The 26,070-nt window shown below is 35.9% G+C and overlaps 2 protein-coding genes across 2 annotated transcripts in view; both read left to right on the top strand.

Moving 5' to 3' along the window:
- LOC150107866 (rho GTPase-activating protein 44-like) overlaps positions 1 to 24,205 on the top strand; it is a 260,140-nt gene extending 235,935 nt beyond the window's left edge. Inside the window, exon 5 of the mRNA XM_090415365.1 lies at positions 24,125 to 24,205. Coding sequence (XP_090271491.1) covers positions 24,125 to 24,205 — 81 coding nt within the window. The remainder of the gene's footprint in view (positions 1 to 24,124) is intronic.
- A 253-nt stretch (positions 24,206 to 24,458) lies between these two features.
- Positions 24,459 to 26,070, top strand: part of LOC150107867 (uncharacterized) — a 393,004-nt gene continuing 391,392 nt past the window's right edge. The window contains exon 1 of the mRNA XM_090415366.1: positions 24,459 to 24,502. Within this exon, the coding sequence (XP_090271492.1) occupies positions 24,459 to 24,502 (44 nt within the window). The remainder of the gene's footprint in view (positions 24,503 to 26,070) is intronic.

Genomic DNA, 26,070 nt, shown 5'->3' on the forward strand with positions numbered 1-26,070 from the left:
TTTCTCAGTTTACAGAAAAGTTACCCACACAGGTGCGTGTATATACATAAATTTGCTCACCACCCCCTTCTCAGCAATATGGTGTCATCAAAATCCTTGTCAACAGAGCTTCTAACTTCTGTTCTTCTCAGGCTTTCCTTTGACCTCACCTTTATTTGTCAAACATTCCTGTTCATTGGTTGCAATACAAAAAAAATTACAAATTATGTGTCCCTAACTTCTCCTCCCCTCCCTCTCAACATACAGACCACAGTAATGCAATTACTATTACTATATTCAGAACACTTCAGAAAAAATAGCAAGAACTTGAAAGAAATGTAATCTTTGCACTACTTTCAAGCTTCATTTGAAGCTAGTTTCCATTTTCTGAGGTTCCAGGTCTTTTCAAAGTTATTTGTTCTTTCAACTTATCATATTATGATCATACTGAGAGAGATCTACTAACATCTGCTTAGATGAACGCAAAATATATTAAAATTTCTCATGATATGTAACTTTTCATGTTTGTGTTTAGATGTTTTTCTAGGGAGATTGCACATAAAGAAATGTCAATTTTGTCTGTAATAACTTAACCATGGGTCTTTGGTAAAATCGTGGGGTATGATGTCATCCTTACAATGAAAGTCTGTGCCTTTATAAGGTGAAACATTGAAGGAATTTTCGTGGGTTTTTCAACCTTCTCTTTCCTGGGTCCGCTGCCATATGTTGTCCATTGTCATTAATCGCAAGATCAACAGCATAGGTCTTGGGTTTCTCAACCTTCTCTTACCTTGGTCTGTCGACACATGAGGTCCGTTGCCGGTAATCAAAAGAGAAGCATTATAAATCTTAGGTTTCTCAATCTTCTCTTGCCTGGGTCAACTGCCACAAGAAGTATTGTGTCAATTGTCGGGACATCTCACTAGGAAAGAGCTGCAAATTGCTGCCATGTTAAGGGTCCTAAAGGGCATAGAATAATTGAAGAACTCAGACAAAGAAGGAATTTGGTAGGGGATTAAGACCAACAGCAGAAACAAAGAGAACAAAAGGGACACTTTCGTACAAAATGGACAAAAGGTTCATGTAAAAGACAGTGCTGAACAAGAATTGTAAGTACTTGTATATATGTGATATTTCCAAGTAAGAAAGTACATCAAGTGTATCTGTGTGTGGGTTGAATGAGATTGTGCAAGTAATATCGAAATAAGCTCACTCTAGGTGTGTCTCAATCTCAGTTGTGTATAGGTAATTATTATAAGAGTAAGAAGAGTACTCTATTAGATAATGTAAATTAATATTGATTTAAGCTTACTCTAGGTATGCATTATTTTCAGTTTGTTTATGTATGTATGACTTGCAGGATATTCTAGATTGTCAGTTAGCCTTTACAGGAAGAAAATTAAGCCTGAATCAGGAAGAAATGAAATTGACAAAGACTTGTAATGCAATTTTGTGTGTGTTAATGTAGAACTATGTAAATATCCCTTTTTGATTTAATTAAATGGTTTGTGAACAACACATTGGACTAATTCTGTCAATGCACTATCCTGAAATTTTCGAACCTACATAAGATAAAGTTGAAGATGAATGTTCAAGCCACGACTTATTAAAGGTAAAGATTAACATAAGCAGGGAATGCTGACAATATCTGCTTTGTCTTTAGTTTAAAATCTTATAATCTTGCACCAATACATAGTCTAATTAGCACAGTCGTAAAACAAATAAATTGTTTTACGACTGTGCTAATGACGGTAGTCGATAGCTAAGGCAGTTTTACAATTCATGACAGTTCATGCAGTTTTAAGTAAAGAACAACAAAGACAAAGCAGGGTTGATGTAATAGAAATATAACAAATACATCCACTGCCACTACTATGGTCAATCAGGTTTTGTTGACCATTTATTGGTTACCTAACACGGTATCATATGGGATAAAACCCTTATGCTTCGTCATAACAAATACAAATCTGAAAGATTCATTTTAGAATCAGCAGCAGATTTAAAAAAAAATCAGCCTAATCTTTATAAATATAGGTGTGTTAAACTTCCCAAATTTTTGGAAAACTTTCATTCTTAGGTCTCCCTCTCAATGGCTAAGGCTAGCCAACAGCACCTATAGAGGGTAACCACTCATAGGACTTCAGGCTTTGAACTGTCTAATTTCTTCTATTTATTGTTTTGTGTATGTTTTTGTGTGTTAATTCAATTTTAATATTGTATTCCTGAAGATGTCTCTGTGGCAGAGATAAAATATTGCAACGATTATTCTTGTTGTTTAATTGTTTCTCTTTGTGCTGTATTCCTTCCATTAAATTTTATTATAAGAGTAACTGGTTATCCTTTCTTTGTTTAATATTTTAAAGCTTGAAATATTTGGGCACTGTGAAGTTGGTTAAATGAGTAGGAGGAGTGGACTGTGCTGTCTCCAGCAAAGCTGTGAGTAGGATTATTGGTCAATTAATCAGATCATATAGTTACAAGAAGGTAGTGATAGAACTGAGCTCTGGTGAATTACTGCAGTGGTTTAGGAATCTGAAGAGGTGCATTTGATTACCAGTGAGAAAATTGGGTATTAATGTGGAGAGGAATTGTAGACCCAAAAGATGGTACCGGTAATTTCCTGTCCAGTCCTGAATGCCAGATCCATTTACATGATATGAAAATGTCAAGAGCAATAGGACAGGTTTCTATGACATGTGTCCAGAGGTTTCCAAGAAATTTGCTATTCATCTGGAGTAATGTTATCTGTACTGGTGGATCTCCAAGTAGTAAAGAAGTTGACTGATAATGACCTTTTCCATTATTTTAAAAAGGAAGGACTGAGGGGACCTCATTAATTTGATAGGTTAATGGAAACTTTTTATCTCCATTTTTTTTTTTTATGTAAGCATGCTTTCATTTATTGTTCTAGCTACCAGCTAGGTATAAAAAAGTGTAGAGACAATATAGGTGAGGTGTTAGTTCTAGAGCTCTGCTTTTAAGTACAGCTGGAGAGATACCAACAAGTTCTCTGGTCCCATTTGTATTTTGATTATATGTGATTCTTCCACTGTCTTTTCTGAGGTCATTTGCTATTTGTTGAAGAAGAGAAGAGTGGAGTCAGTATATCAGCTTTACCTTTAGGTTTTGTCGTTGCAGTGTGATCTGAGTGAGAAAGTGGTGAAAGCATTGATGAGAAAGTTATCCCTTAGTGGCATTTGTTGGACCAGGTGGCATAACTGTTGTTTGTATTTATACAGCTGTTAAGTTTTCTGCATTTGGCCTTTTCAAATTTAGTTTTTGTTGTCATGTAGGCTTTGAGAACACAAAAATTTGTGTTCTCAAAGATAATTTCAGTACTTGTAGCATATCGATAGAATTCTTGTGGGTTGTCTTTAGCATGCAGAGCCAGTTTCTTTTCATACTCAGACTTTGCTTTCCATACAACAGTTGTGACTATTCTCGCCTGCTATTTATAATTTTCATAATGGACATCATCCTTTGCACACATTATTCCTTTCACATCATTCTTTTCTTACAAATCTTCTCTTAATAAGATTACATGTCCATTTGACTACTATCCTATTTATCCTTCGAACTCTCGGGATACGTTCTGATATTGCATCATTTAAGTATTGTTTAAATGCTTCCCATGCACTGTCGATATTCTTCCTATGCAGCAACCGATCTCACTCCACTGAACTCAATATACTCCTCAGTTGGTCATGATTTCTTGCTCTGTAGTTCAGCAGGTAACCTTTTCTGAATGGACCTCAAGCTCCTTCTGTCACATGCTGCTTGAGGAAATTGTTCTACAACAGCTCAATAAATTCGTTTTCATTCATCTTATGAGATTTTACCCAATCAATATTTGGATAATTAAAGCCTCCCATTATGATTACTATAGTCACTCTCATCTTTTTTTATTTGGTAATGTGTTCCTTCATCACTAGCAACTGATCCACCAGGTCTGTAACAACACCCCACTATGTAATTGATCTTGTTAGATTCCACCTCACACCAGATGGCTTCAAACTCACTGCAACATGAAATACTGTTAGTAGTAGTACTACCATCATAGGTCTCAACTCTAACCAGATACAATTCATCCAATATCATTAGCAGCATGTTCCCTCCTGTCCTATCCTCTCCATCCTTCCTAAAAATAGTGTACTCTTGACACTTTATACCAGTTAGTATGTCTGATTCTGATAGCCAGGTTTCACTAATGCCTACAATCTGAGGTTGCAACATATTGACTAAGGCAACAAACTCTACCCCTTTGTTTCTGATACTCCTAGCATCAATGTACAGACATAATAATCTACCTGTTTGTTCTTTTGTATAGTCTTGTCTGCAGTCTGCCTGACACAATTGGACAACTTGCAGATCTCTATTCTTCTCTAATCCCTTATACATGTAGACATCTTTGCACATGTTTGATGGAAAAATCTGAATTGGAAAAACACAGAGTCAAAATCATTCTCTCCTCATCAACATTTCCATGATAAAGTCCATTCCCCTCATTAACACAGTAATATAACATTGTTGCTCTTATATTCTTACAATTCCTCCCTTTATATTTCATTTTCCCTTACTCTCTGTGTTAGGTCTCATACCAATTAGTATTTTTCTAGACTCCTGATACCAAATGCATTGAGGTGTAGGCCATTCCTCTTATACAAATCCGATCTTCACTCAAACTCACTCCACACATCCAAAACTTGCATCTATTCTTTCTACACAACCTACTCATTGAATTGTTTGCCATCATTGCCCTTCTTCTTAAGGCAACAAACTGGTAATAAACTGACTATTTTAATTTTCTCCCTCTTCAAATTTATTTCCTCAAATACCTCACTCCCAATTAAGCCATCCTCTCCTGTCTCCTCTGAACTTAAGTTCCTCATGATTTCACCCTGATCAGGATGAAACACACAAATTGATCACTGAATACCTCAACAATGTCTTCTGCAGCAGTTACCATTCTACCATTTTAATCCATTAACATCCATTTATTTGTCACTTATCTAAAAAACTCTAGGTTTTTTCTTATTTGATTTGCCAATTTCTGCACCTACAGCACTTTGTTTTCTTTACTGCTCACCTTGCTAACTGAGTCACTCTCCTCGCTGGAGAGTCACTCTTCTTTTATACTCTTCATGTAACTTATTATTCATCTTCTACTGCCTCCAAAGTATCTTCTTCCAGATTTCATGTTTAAACTCCTCATTCATTCATTTTACACCTATATTATGCAGCATTTTGGCCTTCGGAATGCATTCACATAAGCCATCCTCTACACTTAAATTCCTCATGATTCCACCCTGGTCAGAATGAAACACATAAATTGATCATGAATACCTCAACAATGTCTACTACAGCAGTTACCATTCTACTATTTTCATCCATTAACATCATCTTACTATGATCATATTTCCTTTTACTTGCCACTTATCTGAAAACACTCTCAAGTTTTTTTCTGATTTGCCAATTTCTACACCTACTGCAATTTTGTTTTCCTTACTGACTGAGTCACTCTCCTGGCTGGTTCTTTATACTCATGTAACTGATTATTACCATTATTCATCTTATACTACCTCCACAGTATCTTCTTCCTGATTTCATAAATTATATATTTAGTTTAATCCTTTATCGAAGTGTAAGCAAACAAAGTTTGCACCTGAAGTATCTTCTGGGGCAACTCGTGGCAAAGGTGGACAAACTTCGCATCACTTGCCTTGGTATCCCATAATGCAAAGCACATCTCCTTGCGGACATGTATAATGCTATTCATTATGGGAAGGTTCACTACCCAGACTGGTTTCGAACTTTATTGAGGTCTCTTCAATGCAGCCAGACCTAGAGGTGATACCAAGGTTGAAGTAATGCAGAAGTCATATTTACCTATACGAGTTGTCAAACGGTATCACACTTTATTAATAAATTACTCTGCATTAGAGAACCATGTTGGTAGTTTTTTCGCTTGGTTAGACTATAAATTATACATTTAGTTTAATCCTTTATCCAAGTGTAAGCAAACAAAGTTTGCGCCTGAAGCTTCTTCAGGACTGGGGCAATTCGTGGTCTTTATTGAGGTCTCTTCAATGCAGCCAGACCTAGAGGTGATACCAAGGTTGAAGTAATGCAGAAGTCATATTTACCTATACGAGTTGTCAAACGGTATCACACTTTATTAATAAATTACTCTGCATTAGAGAACCATGTTGGTAGTTTTTTCGCTTGGTTAGACTATAAATTATACATTTAGTTTAATCCTTTATCCAAGTGTAAGCAAACAAAGTTTGCGCCTGAAGCTTCTTCAGGACTGGGGCAATTCGTGGAAAAGGTGGACAAACTTCGCATCACTTGCCTTTGATATCACCTTGGGGGAAGAGAAAGAAGTCACAGAGTGCTAAATCAGGTGAATACGGCGAGTGATCCAACACACAAACTTGGTTGTTGTTCAGGAGCTGTCTCACAATATTCAAAAGCTGAGATGGTGCATTATCGTGCAAAAGTGACCAGCTGCCTGCATCATGATATTCATGCCTTACGCGACAAATTATCGCTATCAATCACTTCAAAACTTCGAGATAAAACTCACCATTGAACATTTGACCAGGCGAACAAATTCTTTGTGTATAATGCCCTTGGAATCATAGAAAGAAATCAGCATTGTCTTTACTTTTGACTTCTCCGAGCGACTATAGAGAGTGATTCCACCAGTGATTCCAAGACATCTGGTGGTCTCCACTCAGCACTCTGGTGCTTTGTTTCAAACTCATACTCAAAAATACCACGTTTCATCACCAGTTAAGATTGTTTCAAGGAGGTTTGAGTCCTTACAAGCAGTTTTATTGAGGTCCTTGCAGTGTTCTATTCAATACATTTTTTGGTCCTTGGTCAACTGTGGGGAACAAATTGCATATTCAATTTTCGAGGGACCAAACTCTTGGTTAAAATGTTGTGCATGGTTGATTTTGGAATCCCCAATTCATCTTAAATCAGTCTCACAGACGATTTCAGGTTTTATTTGATGAAATCATGCACTTTTTGGATGTTAACTTCGCTCAGTCCAGTTTTTGGACGGCCTGGCTTTTCGTCGTCCTCAAGTGTCTCACGATCACTTTGAAATCGCTTAAACCACTCGTAAACTTGAGTACGGGATAAGCATTCATCATATGCTTTTTGAAGCATTTGATGCATTTTGATAAAACTTTTACCAAGTTTAACACAACAGTCAATTGCAGCTCTCTGTTTGAAACTCATTTTTCGGCCATTCGTCAAAACACACTTTAACTCTTGGCACTATAACTCGGCTTCTAATAAAACAAATGTCATAAACAGTTGACACAACACTAATGAAGGTTGCCGCTTTCAAAAACAAAAAGATATAACAGGTAGATCTAATAGTTTTTTCTCTTTTCGAAAACTTCGGTTTCTTTTTGGAACAGAGGGTGCATTGGGAAAATTTGGAGAAAAGAGCAAAGCTAATAATAATAGCAAATACATATTAGATTTCTGCTCAGGACACGGACTGGTTATTACTAACACAATGTTCCAACATAAAATTGTGCATATATTCACACTGAGAGAGGCAAGGAATAAGAAAAGTCTAATTGACTATGTTATTGTTGATAGTAATGTTTTCTCCCTGGTGCAAGACACTACAGTGTACAGAGGATTTGAAATTGAATGTGATCACCATTTAGCCTTGAGCAAGATAAAATTGAATTTCATATTGAAAAGAATAACATGTAAGAAAGTTTTGAAGTGAATAAAAGTTGAGCAGCTCTCAGATGTGAACTGTAGACTAAAATACACAAACCTAATTGAAGACTTTGTGGACACAGGAAGTTAAAGAGGCAGTGAATGAAAAGAAGAAAGCATATCAAAAGTTCCTGGCAAATAAGTTACCTTGTGCTTTCAGTGAATACAGAGACAAATGTAAGAAAGCTAAACACTGTGTAAAACTAGCTAAACCAAAGTCACGAGAAGATTTTGGTAGGAACATAGAAAATAAATATCAAGTAGGTGGCAAGATATTCTGGAGGTTGTTGAAGAAGCTCAGAAATGGAGGAAAGAGTGCTGTAAAAGGAATTAGAGATGACATGTAAATAAGGAGAAAAAGATATCCTTGAAGTATGGAGTAATTACTTCGAAAAATTGCTAAATGAAACAAGCATTGATGACAGCACAGTGGTAAAAAAAAAAAGAACTTACCAGGCATGCACTCAGGAATACATATCCATACTTTTAGTGAGCACTTTGCAAAAATGTATCATCCAGGTGATGATATATGCAAGAATATATCATCCAGGTGATGACATTGCAGAAACGAATGAACCAAAAGTTTATATGGGAATTGTGGTGAATGAGGTGGAGGCGAGAAGTCTATTACAAAACCTCAGTGTCAATACATCTGTGGAATTGGATTGTATACCAGCTCGTGTCGTACGTGAAGCGGCTAAAGAATTGTCAGTACCCTTGACCATTCTGTTTAATCTGAGTCTCGGGTCTGGGTTAGTCCTGAGGGGGTGGAAAGAGGGGAAAATAGTTCCACTTCATAAAGGAGGTTCCAAGACATGTTGTAAATTACCGAGCGATTAGCATGTTAGGAATCGTTGTCAAGGTCTTGGAGAAACTAATCAAGAGAAGAATACAGGATTACTGAGACATGCCTCAGTAATTTGCACACGTTTTATAACACAGTGACTGCTGAACTGGATAAGGGTAATGGATATACAGTGATGCTGCTGGACCATGCTAAGGCCTTTGACAGGATACCACATGGAATTCTAATCAGTAAACTGCAGAATATGGTAATGGATATAGGGTTGGTGAGATGGATAGGAGGGTAGTTGATGGAGAGATACCAAAGAGTGGTTTATTCAGGAGTGGAGTCCAAATGATGGCTTGTGACTAGTGGTGTGCCGCAGGGTTCTGTTCTTGGACCACTACTTTTCAATTTGTTCATTAACGATATAGGAAAGGATCTGAAAGGAAGTGTTCACTTGTTTGCTGAAGATGATTTGGATAGTCCTCCAAACTATCCAAATCATCCTGAAAATTTTGCAGGATGATTTGGATAGTTTGGAGGACTGAGCTAAGGAAAATGGACGTCAATTTAATGTGGCAAAATGTAAGGTTATGCATTTTGGAGTGAAAAGATTAGCAGTAGTATATCACATTGGTCGAACCGTACTCCAGGAAATTGATGAGGCCAGGGATTTGGGAGTGTTGGTGGATAGAGAGTTGAAGTTTAGGGGGACACATTGCAAAAGTGGCTAAAACAGCTCATCAAATCACTTGGTTACTGAAAAATACTTTAATGAGCAGAGACAAACAAGTTATTGTTCCTCTATATCGAGCCCTGATAAGACCCCATCTGGACTACTGTGCCCAGATATGGGCGCTAGGGTTTCTTCTTGATGGGGAGGAGGTGGAGAGGATGCAGAGACGAGTGACCAAGATGGTGGTAGGTCTGTGGAATGAACCTTATGAGAACAGATTGAAGATTTGTGGGTTGCAAAAATTGGTTGATAGGTGGAAAAGGGGTGATATGATTGAGACATTCAAATTACTGAAGGTGTTCTATAAGATTAATCTAGAAGATATTTTTGAGAATAGGACTGGTGATAGGAGGACTAGGGGGTCATAAATGGAAGCTGGGCAAAAATGTGGCTAACAGGAGTGTTAGAGCTAGGTTCTTTAATTGGAGAGTGGTAAATGAGTGAAATAAGCTGCCAGAGTCTGTTGTGGGTGCTGTGACCGTGAATGAGTTTAAGGTGAGGTATGATAGATACTGTGTGAAAGACGAATAGTTGTTCTTGACATGATGTTAGGGCCTCCCTTGATGAGTCTGTTGACTCCTTGGAGTTGCCCGTAATAATAATAATACTTGAAGTAGAGAACGCCATCAAACTCTTGCTGCCTTTCCACATTTCATGCTTTTAAATGATATTCGACCAGAAATGCTCAAATATGGAGGTATAAGTCTCACAGTGGCTGCACTGCATAGTTCAGAATTCCTGGACAGAGGGATGAATTCCAGATGATTGGTGTATTGCTCTCATAGTACCCATATATAAAATGGGAAATAAAACTGAATGTGAGAATTACAGAGATATTTCTCTACTAAGTGTACCTGCTAAGATCCAAGTTAATGTGATCCTTGAGCGTGATGTCTGCTGCAAAGAGTTTTTATTTGAAGTACTAATTTAGTCATTTTCAATCTCAAATCCCCATGGTTTGTGATATCCAGATGATTTCTTTATTTCAGTATCAAGTCGTTAAAGATACCAAGCAATTTTAAACCTGGTTTTACTCCATTTTTCCCAAGTGAGCAAACAGACAAAATGTCAAGTTTGCACCTGCAATTGATGCAAGACTAGCTGATCCCACAAGTAGTGCAAGACCAAGGCAACTCGTGGTAAAGGTGGAGCAAGCTCTGATCCCTAATCTTAATATTTACCCTTAATGCCAAAACACATCTCTAAGAAGGGGATGTATGATGTTTTGTATTAAAGGCAAGGGCCACTACCCAGACCGGTTTTGACCTTTATTGTGGTCTCATCAGTGGGAGCCAGGCTAGAAATAACAAGATTTAGTAATGCAGAGCTTATAAGTATTTTACCAAAACAAGTTACCATAAGGTGTTTTTACCTTATTAAATAAAAATCTCAGGAGGAGATCTAAATGTAGAAAGTATTTTTAACTTGGGTATAATTATGTTAAAGATACCAAGCAATTTTAAACCTGGTTTTACTCCATTTTTCCCCACGAGTTGCCTTGGTCTTGCACTACTTGTGGGATCAGCTTGTCTTGCATCAATTGCAGGCACAAACTTGACATTTTGTCTGTTTGCTCACTTGGGAAAAATGGAGTAAAACCAGGTTTGAAATTGCTTGGTATCTTTAACATAATTATACCCAAGTTAAAAATACTTTCTACATTTAGATCTCCTCCTGAGATTTTTATTTAATAAGGTTAAAACACCTTATGGTAACTTGTTTTGGTAAAATACTTATAAGCTCTGCATTACTAAATCTTGGTATTTCTAGCCTGGCTCCCACTGATGAGCCTTCAATAAAGGTCGAAACCGGTCTGGGTAGTGGCCCCTTTCCTTTAATACAAAACATCATACATCCTCTTCTTGGAGATGTGTTTTGGCATTAAGGGTAAATATTAAGATTAGTGATCAGAGCTTGCTCCACCTTTACCACGAGTTGCCTTGGTCTTGCACTACCTGTGGGTTCAGCTAGTCTTGCATCAATTGCAGGCGCAAACTTGACATTTTGTCTGTTTGCTCACTTTGGAAAAATGGAGTAAAACCAGGTTTAAAATTGCTTGGTATCTTTAACATAATTATACCCAAGTTAAAAATACTTTCAGTATCAAGTCATTTGCAGCACTAAAGCCACATTCGCCTAAATATGACGACGGGAAGGGCAACAGTATTTTTTTTTGTAAAACTAGTTGAATTTCGGTATTTCGTTTCTGTCTCATCAGAAAGCCATGCCATTAGGCCTCTTATATTGAATAAAGTTCTAGTAGACTCATCATTTTGCTTTTCTGAGATTTCTTGATACTGTGTTTATGTTGACTGCTGTACTAGTGATGTCAGCTTTTTTCTCGGAAAGTCAGGGTTGCAACATCGACAATTTATCACCGACAGTGGTGAGTTTTTTTAGTATATCAGCGATGAGGTCTTTGCTGATATACAACATCATTTTCTAATTGCCCCCCCCCCCCCCCCAAAAATATTCAAATTGTCCCCTGTGGGGCATACACCCCAATGTTAAGAAACACTGCCTTAGAAGATGGAAATATAAGATCTGGTAATGTTGGAGTCTTGACAGGTAACAGACTGATTTGGAGGAAAATTGTGGATAGGAAGTTAGTAATGATGTAATTTTTCATGTTGTACTATCATATCCCTTGAGGGTATATATCAGGAATTTGATGATGATGATGTAGAACAATGAATAAAAACAAATGAAATGAATTCATGAGAAGAACTGCAAAATGTACAATATTAGACAAAAAAAAAAAAAAAGAAAGGAAGATATTTTAAAAGAACCAAAAATAAAATTAATAGAAGAAAAACTAAACAATTACAAATACAATTGGATAGAACATGTAAACCGAATGACCAACACCCGATATCCTAAACAATTAATAAAATATAAACCGTTTGGAAAAAGAAGACCAGGTGAACCTCAGAGGAGGATAATTAGATAATGAGACTGGAACAGACCAATGTGGTCTAAATCTGTAATTACTGTTATGATGATGAAATTCAGCAGTAAACCAAGGAGAATGATACTCCAAATGATAGTAGAGAGAGAGTTCTGATCCATGGGGGAGAAGGATGGATAATGAATGCAAAGCAGAAAAGTCAATTAGAGTTGTAGAGATGGATGGCTAAGAACGAAGTGTATGTATGCATATACATACATACACTTCGTTCAGACATTTCGGAATGAGACTGAATTTGCAAGAAAATATGATAGACAGCCAGGAATATCAATCTCTACAGTGGAATGGACATGGTCAGTGGATGCCACAGGAAAGATGGCTCAAGTGAGTGATGAATTGGTCACAACCAGGAAGACAGAAGAGAGGATGGCCTCAACTTACATGGAGAGGAGGAGTTGTAGAGGCAATGCGAGTTAGAGGATTAAAAAGAGATTCTTTCTGGAATGACTGTTCACAATGGAGAAGAGGATTACAAGGCAACCACTGAACAGTGAAATTCCTTTAAAAGTAAAAAGAAAGTAATAATTTCAATTATTAAATTAACTAAACAGCCAAAGTAAACCCAAAAGAGTGTTTTCATTATATAACCAGTCAGAGGAAAAATTGACGATGGTATGATGACTTTAAACAGTGCTCATGGTAGGAAGGTGAGAGAGGCAAAAGAAAAGTTGAGTTGTTGAGTGGTCATTTTGCAAAGGTTTATCATCCAGTTGGAGATTTTTACACTTGCTGATCAAACTTGAGTTAGATGAACAGGTGTTCAATGTATTGAAAACTATAAATGCAAACAAAGCAGTGGGACTGGATGGCATGTCAGCATGTGTACTATGTGAAATATCTTTCCATCCTAAATAGATGTTCTTTCCATTTCTCTCTATATTCTTTGATCTTTTCATTTAAGTCGTAAATATCTAGTTCTTTTCTGATGTCTTCATTTCTTATATAGTCTGATTTTGTGCATCCTTTAATCCCGCTTAATGTTTCATCTCTGCACCCTATGTTTTACTTTCATCTTTCTTTTTAACAGTCCATATTTCTGAACCATATAGAGTGGCCAATACTTTATAAAATTTTAGTTGAAAGTCTCCTCTTGTTTTTTTTTTATTATTATTCAGTATCCTTTTAATTGTTTTCCACAGATTTTCTGAAATTTCTTTATTTTTTCATGTATATCTTTATCTTTTAGATATGTTATTATGCTGCCTAAATAATTAAATTGTGTCATCTTCTCTATTATTTTATTTCTATAACTATTTTTGATCTTACAATGATATCAATCTTTAAATACCACGACTTTTGTTTTCTTTTGTGAAATTTTTAAATTGTATTGTTGGCTTATTTTGTTTAATTAATAAACTGATTTTTGAACATCATCCTCATTGTCTTGTAATATAATCTGATCATTTGCATGCAGCATTACATTGATAACAGTTCTTCTAGTTAACTGGATATCTTGTTTTATTGTTGTGTTCCATATTTTAACCCAGCATTAGCAAGGTAGGGTGTCACAGTTATTTCTTTCTATATCTTTGGGGTCTGTGACACCCTACCTTACTAACGGTGAGTTAATAATCTGATCAATATATATATATATATATATTGAATAGAGTTGGCGATAAGCTACCTCCCTGTCTGACACCCTGATTTATTTCAATCTCTTCTGTTAATTTATTACCTAAGTGTAACTTTATTTTTTTTTTGTATCTTTATATAAACATTGTATAGCTTGTTCAAAATGTAATAGATATCCTTGTTTTTCATTATATTCAAGTTTTTCTCTACGTATTTTATCAAAGGCGTTCTCATTATTTATAAAGGCCATACGAGTCTCAAATTAAATTCTTGTCATTTTTCAATAATTTGTTTTAATGCATAAATATTGTCTATATATAATCTTCCATCTTCTGAAACCATTTTGTTCTTCTGAGAGTAGATTTTTTGACATTTCTAAATCTTTTATTCAGGATTTTACTGTAAATTTTGTTACTTGTATATAATAAAAAATTATTATTATTATCCAGGCCTCCATGGAGTCAAAAGACTCATCGTGGGAGGTCGTTTTTAGGAAATACAAAGTCTATCATACCACTCCTTGAACCCATTAACCGTCCCCACTCCAACCAATCTCTCAGGCAATGCATTCCAAGGTTCAACCACCCTCCATGCAAAGAAACCACTCCACACCCTCTTGCACACAACCTCCTTTCATAACTTCCAGGGATGGCCCCTTGTCATCGCTCCTTCCTGCCATTCCACCAAGTCAAAGAACTCTCCAATACCCTGTAACTGCCTCTCAACATTTTAAAAGTCTAAATCATATCACCTCTCCTTCTATCCACCAAACTCTGCAGTCCACATTCCCTCAGTCGATCCTCATAACTCATATTGTACAGTCCTGAAACCATCTTTGTTATCTGCCTCTGTACCCTTTCCACAGTCAATTTATCCCCTTCAAATTCTGGGGACCAAATCTCAGAACAATAGTCTAAGTGTGGTCTGATCAGGGCCTTATCATAACTCTTTTATCTCTGCAGGTCAGCATCCTTCTCAATATTGCAGCAATCCTCTGAGTTACCCTCACCATCTTTGCAATATGCTCCCTGAATTTCAGTTTTCTATCAATCATCATCCCCAGATCTCTTGTCTCCCATACCTCCTCCAGTCCAGCTTCTCCAATCAAGTACGCATCCTCTCATCGATGGATCCCAAACCTCAAGACTTTACATTTTGCTGCATTGAACCCCATTTATTTGCCCATCTGTCTAGTTTATTCAAATCTCTTACAGGCTGCCACATCTAAACTATTACTGATAACCCTTCCCAACTTCACATTATCTGCAAACAACTGAATGTTCCCTTGCAATCCATTGATATCATTGATATAAAGATTGAACAATACAGGTCCCAGTACTGATTCCTGTTGAACCCCACTTGTAATCTTCTGCTTCCTTGATATTGCCACATCATACACAACTCTCTGATACCTATCAGTTAGCCAATCCTGAATCCATTTGACTAACCCAACATTTAAAACCCATGTGCTGCAACTTAATCAGCTTATCATGTAGCACCCTGTCAAACGCCTTTGCAAAATCCAAAATAATGGCAGTATGTGCCTTTCCCTCATCAACTGCTCTTGTCACTTTATTATAAAAGACAATCATATTACTAAAGCAAGAGCTCCCCTTAACATATCCATGTTAATTCTCACAGATAACATTACCCTCATCTACCCAACGTTGTATATATAGTCCCTCACTAATTTCTCCAAGATCTGAACAACTACTGATGACACACAAACTGGCCTATAATTAGACACTTCCTTCCATTCCCTGGGTACCTTTCCTTCAGCCAGACTTTTATTGAAAAGCCAGGTCAACGGAGCGGTCAGTTCTTTAGCACATTCTCTCAAAACCCGTTGTGAAATACCATCCAGTCCAACAGCTTTATTGGTATCCAGAGTACTCAGTATTTGGAACACACTCTCCTCTTGCACCTCTAAACCCTGATCCTGCCCTATTCCTCTAATGTTAAAACCTCCTCCTCCAGGATGAAATACTCCAATAAAGTGCTCATTGAACAACTCCACTATGTCCTCTGCATCAGTCACTCTACTCCCATTTTTATCCTGCAATGTCATTCTTCCAGAATCGTTTCTCCACCTACTGCCACATAGCTAAAAAATTCCCTACGATTTTCTTTGGATGTTAGTGCCAATCTCTTCTCATATTCCAGTTTTGCCTTCCTCACAATTCTGGTCACTCTCCTGGCCTGCGTCTTATATTCTTCGTGTATCTGTCCTCCTCCCCCTCTTCTTGTATATCTTCCATAATCTCTTTTTCAACTGCAGTTCCTGTTTGATATCATTTGTCATCGACTTTACACCAAATTGTGTCTGCTTCTTCACCCATGGAATACAGCTTACTATTGCTGTTAAATATTCTTAGAAATAAAAAAATAAGTTGAACACATTTTTTTGGGAAAAACACCTTTATTTTTCAACATAGTCTCCATCAAGGTCTACACATTTGGTCCAGCAAGTTTCCAATTTTCTCATCTCATCTGAAAAGTAGGATTTGTCAAATTGTGCAAAATAGTCATTGACAGCCTTCATTAAATCCTCGTTGGAAGAAACGTTTTTTCAGCCGAACCAAATTTTTAAGTTTGGGAACAAGAAGTCACACGTGGGGCCAAGTCTGGTGAATATGGTGAATGTGGAACCAGTTTGAACTTCAATTCATGCAATTTTGCCATTGCGATGACCGATGTATGGGACGGTGTATTGTCTTGATGAAAGACCACTTTTTTCTTCATTTCTTCTTTTAAACAGTCCAACAATGACAGATAATAGACTCCTGTTATTGTCTTACCCATTTCCAAATAGTCTATCATAATAATTCCTTGGGAATCCCAAAAAAACAGTAGCCATCACCTTCCCAGCGGACATATGGTCTTTCCTTTTTTTGGTGCTCTTTCACCGAGCATTGTCCACTGTTTTGACCGCTTGGACTCAGGTGTGTAGTGGTGGATCCAATCTACAGTCTCAAATCAATGCAAAAACTCCTGTTGATTGCGATTAAACATCGCCAAACACTGTGTTGAAATGTCTTTTCACATTTGTTTTTGATACGACAGTCAACAATCACAGCACCCATCATGCACACACACCTCATGTGCAATTTTTTGTGGAAGATATTATATACCCGTTCAGTTGTGATGCCTCCAATCTCAGCACTTTCACTCGGTGGGCATCCATAACGACACCATGGATTTTGTCAATCATTTCCTTTGTAGTGACCTCAGTTGAGCATCCGGAGCACGCTTCATCTTCGATCTTCAACCATTCAAACTTCATCATGACTACTTCATCTTCGACCACATTCAAACTCATTTATCCGAAAATAAATACAGTGTCCCAAAAGGTGCTATACATAGGGGGAAATGGGAAATTGTAGCTAAATGTACCTTTATTCACAAAATATTCATTACAAAATACTTACAAAATATTCTCTACATGTTGGCTTTCTTCATAAAAAAATAAAAAATATAAAATATAATATGAGTTTGTTAATTTTTCCTATGTATTGTAACTTTTGGGACACCCTGTAGTCTTTAATGCTGATGCAGAGTCCCCATGAACAGCATCTAACTCGGCTTCGATCTGCGTGGCTGTCCACTTCTTTAAATGGAAGTGTTTTATCACTGCACGAAACTCGTTTCTCTCCATTTTTTATGAAAAATGCGAACACGGTCATTTTAAATGTTTGCCAAATGAGAACTACTCATTGAACATGGCTAAAATTTTGCCAGGGGTCATGGAAATGACTGGTATGAATGAACGAATTGTGTTGCTGTCTATTGGAAATTTACCAAACTTTTCAAAGAACCCTCGTAGACCATGTTGGTCTGTTCCAGTCTCCGTAAACTAAATGGCCAATACCCAAAAGACCTCAGAGGATATTAGATGTTGGCCATTTAGTTTACGTGTTCTATCCAGTTTTGTTTGTAACTGTTCATTTTTTCTTCTGTTGATTTTATTTTTAGTTCTTTTAAAATATCTTTATTCCTTTTTTGTCTAATAATGCATATTTTGCAGTTCATCTCATGAATCTTGTTTCACTTGTTTTTATTCTTTATCTTGTTTGTTTATTGGCCAAATTTTGCTACCCTATAATAATGTAAGGACACCTAAACCTCTTTTTATGCGAATTTTTTTTACGTCAATTTGGAGTTATGCGAATTGGGATATCAGAAATTTTTTTTTTTACGCGATTTTTATTCACTTTTACGCGACCAACCTAAAGTTTAAGTTAGGAAAAAATCTGTAATGCAAGAAAATTCTGAGAATTTTGTAGAATTGCATTCTTGTTTCAATTAAGAAAATTCTGAGTTTTTTTTTGCATTCTCGTTTCAATTAAGAAAATCTAAATTCTTACAAATTTCATTTATTGGGAATTCCCCGAATTACATAACCGACTGCGCATAAAAAAGCAATTCTTAGCAGTTTGAATTTGGTGCTTGAGTAGACAACACAGTTACCGCATTTTGCATTTTTTAAGTGAAATCAAAATAAAAATTGCGCTTTAAAATTAATAATTTTGCCAAGAAATAATAAATGGTAAGCTATATGTAATTTTCAGACTTTCATTTCATTAACCGAAGATTTTAATCCATCCCTCGCATGATGGTGCCGATAACCAAAAACAAAAAAAGGAAAGCTGTTTCCTTGGATATAAAAATTCAAATTTTAGATCGTCTTCAAACTGGGGAAGGTGTGACGGCTGTGGGTAAAGAAAAATGAAGAGGCTATTAGAAAAGCAATATGTTCGGGTACAAAATCGAGTGAGAAATTATCATCATACACAAGAGATGTTGTTCTAGAAAAGGCCGAAAAAGTGATGTGGATAGAAGATTATGTACAAAAACGAATGCCAGTTGACGGAAATTCCATCAAACAGTCAGCATTGAGATTTTATGACCAGATTAAAAAAACTGCAGCCAGATACTTCATCTCAATCGAGGAAATAATATGAATTTCATGCAAGCAATGGTTGGCTGGCTAAGTTTATTAAAAGACATGCTCTTCATAATATAAAAATTAAAGGTGAAACGGCTTCTGCTGATGAAATAGCTGCTAAAGCATTTTCACAAAAAAAAACTTGCTAAAATAATTGAGGATGTAGGTTACACTCGTGAACAAGTTCGGAATATGGATGAAACTGGCCTTTTCTGGAAAAAATTCCAAACAGAACTTACGTATCAAAAATGCAAAAAACTGTTGGTGGGTTCAAAGTAGCAAAGGATCGCATAACACTCCTATTTTGTTTGAGCGCTTTAGGAGATCGGATGTTAAAACCATTGCTCATAAATCAATCAATAAGATCACATCCAATGAAAGGCGTAGATTTTTAAAAATTGCCAGTTCATTGGATGGCCAACAAAAAAGCTTGGGTGATCATTGATATTTTCACTGAGTGGTTCCACAAACATTTTGTGCCAGAAGTTAGACTCTATTTGAATGACAAGGGTCTCAAATTTAAAGTGCTTTTGATTCTTGATAATGCACCCGGTCATCCTGCCATAGAACACCCAAATGTGCAATTTTTTTTTCTGCCGCCCAATACCATATCATTGCTACAACCTCTAGATCAGGGTATAATTGCGACTTTTAAAACATATTATGTCAGACGAACATTTCAGTATGTTTTGAACAAGCTAAATGATGATGAAACACTGTCAGTTATGGATGTGTGGAAAAAATTTTCAATTATGGATTGTATTGATCAGGTTCGATTATCATTATCTGAATTGAGACCAGAAACTATGAATGCATGCTGGAAAGCTATTTGGCCTGCATGTGTTAAAGAGAATGCTCCTGTTACCTTCAATTATACTGCAGAATTCTCCAATATAATAAGTTTGGCATGTGAAATTGGCGGAGAAGGATTCGATGATCTTACATCGGCAGATGTCGAAGAATTGTTAATTGATAAACCTCTTAGTGAAGAAGAAATAGCGGAGATTGTTTCAGAGACTCCTGAAAGCGAAGAAGTTAATGATAATGATCAAGATAATCATACTTTTACTGCTGATATAATTAAAGAAGGTCTTAAACTGGCCAGTAATTTAAGCAATTATTTTGCCCCACATGATCCAAATGAAGAACGTTCTCACATGAGCTTTCACATGGAAGTTTTCACATGAGCTTAAATTGTTAATGTCTTCATACAGAGAATTATATCATGACTTATCTAAAGCATCAACACAGCAATTAATAACTGAGTTCATGCCTAAAACTACTGAAACAACCAGTGGTACTTTTGTTCAACCATGACAAGAAGAATTCCACAAGTTGAGGCGCAAGTCGATGAAGATCATACCATATATAGTAGTTTTAGTGATATTACAGTCTCACAAAAACGAAAGCTTTCGCATTTATTGTCAGAAAGTGATAGCGAATAACATAATTTTTTATAGATTCCTTAGCAAACAACTGAAATGAATATGTTTTTTTTTAAAGTTATTAAAATTCATTACATTATATGTATGTGTGTTCTCCATGAAATGTAAATAAAAATCTTATGATCTTAACGAATTTGATGTTTGTTTTTTTCATTATTTTGCTTATATTTCAGGTTTCTAACCAATCTTCACTTTTTCTATGGAGTCAGTAGTTCTTTTTACGCGTAATTTTTATGAATGTATCTATCGCGTAAAAAGAGGTTTAGGTGTACTGCTAAAGTGTTGTATATTTTCCTTATTTCTTTTTGTACAATATTTGGATAGTGTTTTATTCATCAGGCCTATAATCTGTAAAAATTTTGAATTTTTTAATTTTGTCTATTTTTCCTACATGTGATATTTCACATCCAAGATAATTGATAATATTTATGATAATTGATAATATTTATCTTTTCTATTATTTTATTATTAATAACTATTTTACTTATAACTGGTGTTTCTCCACAAAATGCCTTTGTTTTAGTTTTATCTATGAATATTTTCATTTGAAACTGTTCTACTATAACGTTAATTATATATTGCCCTTTGTAAATGTAAATATTCTTCCTTATCTTATATTATTCCCCAATCATCTGCAAATAATAGCATATTTATTTTGCTATTTATTGTTATTTATTAGTGTTATTCTGGGAAATTTCTATACCTGTATTGTTTAAGGTGTTCCACTGTATTAATATTTCAAATATAAATATTTAAGTGTTGGAGACAGAGGGCATCTGTGTCTTACTCCTTGGTTTATAGATTGTTTTTCAGACATTTTTTCATGTATTTTTATTTTTATTTCATTATCTTTGTATATGATCAATATTATATGTAGTAAAATATTAAGTATATTTATGCTTTGTAATATATCAAACAGTATATATCTTTTTACTCTGTCAAATGCTTTTTCATAATCTGCCTAGCCATAAATACTGTTATAACTTGAACAGTGCATAAAACCTTAATCTCTCTTAATTAAACTCATCATCATCATCAAATTCCTGCCATAATTAAACTCTTAATCAGTAAATCATTTACAGCATTCAGCAAATACAAATCACATGTTTGTATGTGTTGAAACAACAAGAAATGACACCCCAGCAATGCTACCTTCAGGCTGACAATGCTGGGGTGTCGTTTCTTGTATTCTACTCTCTCATGCTGCGACCACAATTTGCAGTCAAACTAATTCATATCAGAACTTTCAGACAGCCAACCAGATGGTGATATGTGTTCAGGCACATTTGTCTCCAATCAGTGTTGTTTGGTCCTCGTCTTGTGGACAGGGACTGAGTTATGTTATAAGGGCCACTTCCTACCGTGAAAGAAGGTGTTGTTCAGGGCTATATTACAAGTTCCAGCATGGTGTCTTAATGCACTTTAGTGGACGTTTTGACCCTTTTCTCACAGAAATGCAGTTTGAATATGCCCTGATATGTCACCACCACTAATGTGGAGTGATGACCTTTCTAAATCCTGGGTGCTATGGCACATGCTGTGTCACCATCCTGGGCTTACACCAGAAACAACCAGTGTGGCAAAGGAAATTGTTATGGAGCAAGTACAAGACAGTTTGTAGTGAACAGATGCATGAAGAATGTAAACTGCAGGCTAGAAAAGTGACAAGCATGGTTAAAAAAATAGAATATGAAAAGAGATTGGCCTGTCATGTCAAAGATAATCCAAGGGAATTTTTCTGCTATGTGACAAGCAAGAGGAAATATGCTTATTGCAGATTGACATTGGTGGTTTGATGTGGTTACGTTACTACCACAATTATCTACCAGTGTCAATCTGCAATAAGTAATTTTCCCCTTGCTTGCCACATAGCAGAAAGATTCCCTTGGATTATCTTTGACCTGACAGGCCAATCTCTTTTCATATTCAAGTGGAATTATTTAAGGAACACTTCATTAATGCATATCATACTGGTGTGAATGTTGCTGTGCAACATATAGAAGGGAGGCAAGTATTAGTAGAATTGGAAGTGAAAGAAGCATAGATGTATTAAGTGTTGCTGGGGTTATGATGGTTAATAAGGCTGGGGAATGGATGACATATCACCATATATTTTTAAAAAATGTCCAAAAAAGTTAGCCATGCCATTGACCAGGTTATCTAGATTAGTCTGTATATCTGCAGTTGTGGTCATCGTGTTGGAGAAATTGGTCAGGAATAAAATACAGGATTGTGTTGACAGTCATAAGATTCTCTATGATGGTCAACATTGTTTTGTGAAGGGTAGCAATTTGCTTACATTTTATGATAAGGTGACAATTGCATTGGATAAGGAGATTCGTATACAGTGATTTTTTTTGTACTTTGTAAATGTATTTGATAGGTTACCGAATGACATATTGGCATAAGCTGCAGAAGATGGGATTAGATAACAGATTGGTTAGATGGATTGAAGATTGGTTTTCTGAAAGATACCTGCAAGTTGTGTATGATGGAGCAGTGTCTCAAAAAAGGAAGGTGACCAGTAGTGTGCTCAGTATTCTGTTCCTGGTCCCTGCTGTTTTTGTGTTAGGTGTACTGCTGATGTAATTATGTACAGGAAGATTTGAATAGACTTCTCACTTTGACAAATGAGTAGGGTTGTAGTTTTCATATTAATAAATGCAAGGTGTTACATTTTGGGGCACAAAGATATAAGGCTACATACTGTATTGGTGGAGCTGAACTTAAAGAAGTTGATGAGATTCAAGACCTTGGGTGATAGAAGGCAGTGGACTAAAGTTCAACAGGCACGTTAAAAGTGTTGCGAAGGCTGCACGTATTGCTGCTGCTGTCATAAAAATTGCATTGACTTGTATGGATAAGGAGGTGGTGGTGCCTTTATATAAGGCATTGGTCAAACCACTCATGGACTATTGTGCTCATATTTGATCTCCTAAATTTCACTGTGAGAGAGTCCAAAGACGAATGACCAAGGTGATGTCGGGACTCTGGAGTGTTGGTTATGAAGGAATGTGGGTTACCGAGTTTGGTGGAAGAGGAGATATTATAGACACCTTCAAGTTAGTGAAGGGATTCTACCAGATTAGTACAGAAGATATATAATAAGACGAAGCATTAAGATGGAAAAATGAGAGTCCATTTCTGGAAATTGTATAAAGATGTGGTGAAGAACAGTGTGTCTGGAGTAGATTTGTTACATGAAGAGTTATTGGTGAGTGGAATGCATTTCAGGAGTGCATTGTGAATGCAGGGAGTGTAAATAATTTCCAAGTTCATGATGATATACATATTGCTGGTTGAGTGGGTGATAATTAACTCCATCTGTTGAATCCATAGAGGTTACTGTAATAATAATTGTAGTAAAATATGTGTTATTACAGGCTTTCTTTAATTTCATTGGATTTCCACAGGATCTCCATCTCTTGAAATGAACTGAATTAGCATATCATCTTTTTATGATTTCCACCCACAAAAAGTTTTTTGTAAATAAACTTGTAGCACCTTAGTACATGGATGGGCTAAGTATTTTTTCCCTATTTATTTTTATTTATTTTATTTTTTGTTTATTGATACATAGTTTAGAAATCATACTCTAGAGACAAAATGTGGAAAGTTTTCAAACCACTTCAGGCCTTTAATTAGCAGTGGTCTTATCCAGGAGATGAAATTTATCTCAAGATTATTCTAGATTTTGAAATTCAATAGCATAATAGCCATTTTCTCATCTTCATAAAGAAGCCTCTTTTCCTTATGAGAACATCCATAATTCTCATTTGAGTATGTGTAATGTTGGTTATTATATTACTAAAATTAACTTCAATTAAGCAGAACAAATTGATTTTTATTCTTAAAGCATCTTTCTATAAACTAATGAATAAGTCAGAAATAGTTCTTGCTTGTTAATTAACTTTCTTCTATTTTTTATTATCATTTTCAGAATGATATTCATAATATTTCTAAAATGAGAAAACACTTAGGAAAGCTGACATTGGACATGGATTCAGCAAGAGCAAGGTAAATTATTATTATTATTTTATTCATATTTTAAATTTTAATCTATTCAAACTCCACTTGTATTGATTTAAAATCTAGTATCATTTTTTTATTTGTTTATTTATTCCTATATTGGAGATTTTTGAAAGCACATCACTGAAATACATGAGTGGTCTGAAAGGTTCTCGGCCTAACAATGAAAAAGCAAATTTATAATTTCTAAATTATTTTTATTTTTCAACATAATCTCCCTTAACACTAATTCATTTATTCCACCGATGCTCCCAGGCCATTATCCCGTCCGTCCCTGTAGTGGTCCTCAGTAAGATCTGCAAAATACCCCTCTACAGCTGCAATCACCTCTTGATTTGAAGAAAAACACTGACCAGCAAGGAGGAGTTTTAGTTTGGGGAAGAGATAGAAGTCAGAGAGAGCCAAATCTGGGTAATAGGATGGATGTTCCAACAATTCATAGTTCATCATCATCATCATCATCAAATTCCTGCCATGTACCCTCAAGGGGTGTACAGGATATGACAGTACTACATGAAAAAATTACATCATTACTAACTTTCTATCTACAATTTTCCTCCACAATTCATAGTTCAGATCCCTTAATTTTCCCAAAATTAAGGGATACTGAATTAAGGGATTTTGCCAAAACACCTTTGTAGGCAGGTGCATTGTCCTGATGACAGATGATTTTTTCTTCTGGAAACCGGATCTTTTCTCACAAAGTTTTTCATCTAGTCTGGTTAAAAGGTCGGAATAATATTCCCCGGTTATTGTTTTACCCTTTTCAAGATAATTAATAAACAAAATTCCTTTAGCATCCCAAAACACCGATACCATGACCTTGTCTTCTTTGCTGCTGATCTGTCCACTGTTTTGACTACTGTTTGGATTCTAGTGTGTGTACTGGTGAATCCAAGTCTCATCCATAGTAATAAACCAATGCACAAAATCAGTTTTATTCTTGTTAAAACTCTAAGCAGTGTTCAGAGATTTTCAGGCGAGTGCATTTTTGATCTGCTGTGAGCAAGCGCAGCACCCATCTTGCACAAAGGTTTTTCATTTGCAATTCTTCATGCAAAATGTATCCTACATGTTCTTTTGAAATGCCTATAGTCTCAGCAATTTCATGCACTTTGACTAGCCGGTCATCCAATACCATATCATGCACTTGATCAATGATTTCTGGTTTTATTACACTTTTGGGACATCTTTCATGTGTGTATCATCTTCAAGGCTGGTATGGTCACGTTTAAACTCGGCAGCCCATTTCTTAATTGTTGAAAATGAAGGAGAAGAGTGCCCATACATTTTTATGAACTTCAAACGAATTTCTTTTGCCGTTAAACCTTCTTTTAGAAAAAATTTTATAACCGCTTGATACTCAATTTTATCTATTTCAAGGGATACAGACAACACTTTGGCTTCCAACAGCTGTATAAAAAAAATACTTGTTAGAATGACTTGCAATTTCACATCAATACTTATGACAGATGTACCAACTCAGAAAAAAAAATCTTGCCAATAGTGTTGCCATTTATGGTTGAGGCCGAGAACTTTTTCAGACCACCCACGTATTTTAATTGGTGAACATTTCTTTGTTCAAGAACACATCGGCATTTGAGAAGAACAGGTTAGAAAGTCTGTATATAGCATAACATATTATCTTAATAGATGATATATCTTAATAAGAATCAAAACATAGTCTGCGTTGTTGTTGGTCAGGTGGATACCATATCTGCTTTTCAACCAGCAGGCTTTGGGTGGTAGATAAATTTTATTACCCTTTGGGAAAAATCAACTTTTTTATTAGAGACCTGAATGAATGGGAACAAAAAATTCCATGTTTGATATCTATGATAGACTAGCAGAGCATCT

This window comes from Typopeltis vanoorti, chromosome 3 (assembly GCF_054136105.1).
Source record: "Typopeltis vanoorti isolate ZY-2024b chromosome 3, IOZ_Tvanoo_1.0, whole genome shotgun sequence".
NCBI lineage: Eukaryota > Metazoa > Arthropoda > Arachnida > Uropygi > Thelyphonidae > Typopeltis > Typopeltis vanoorti.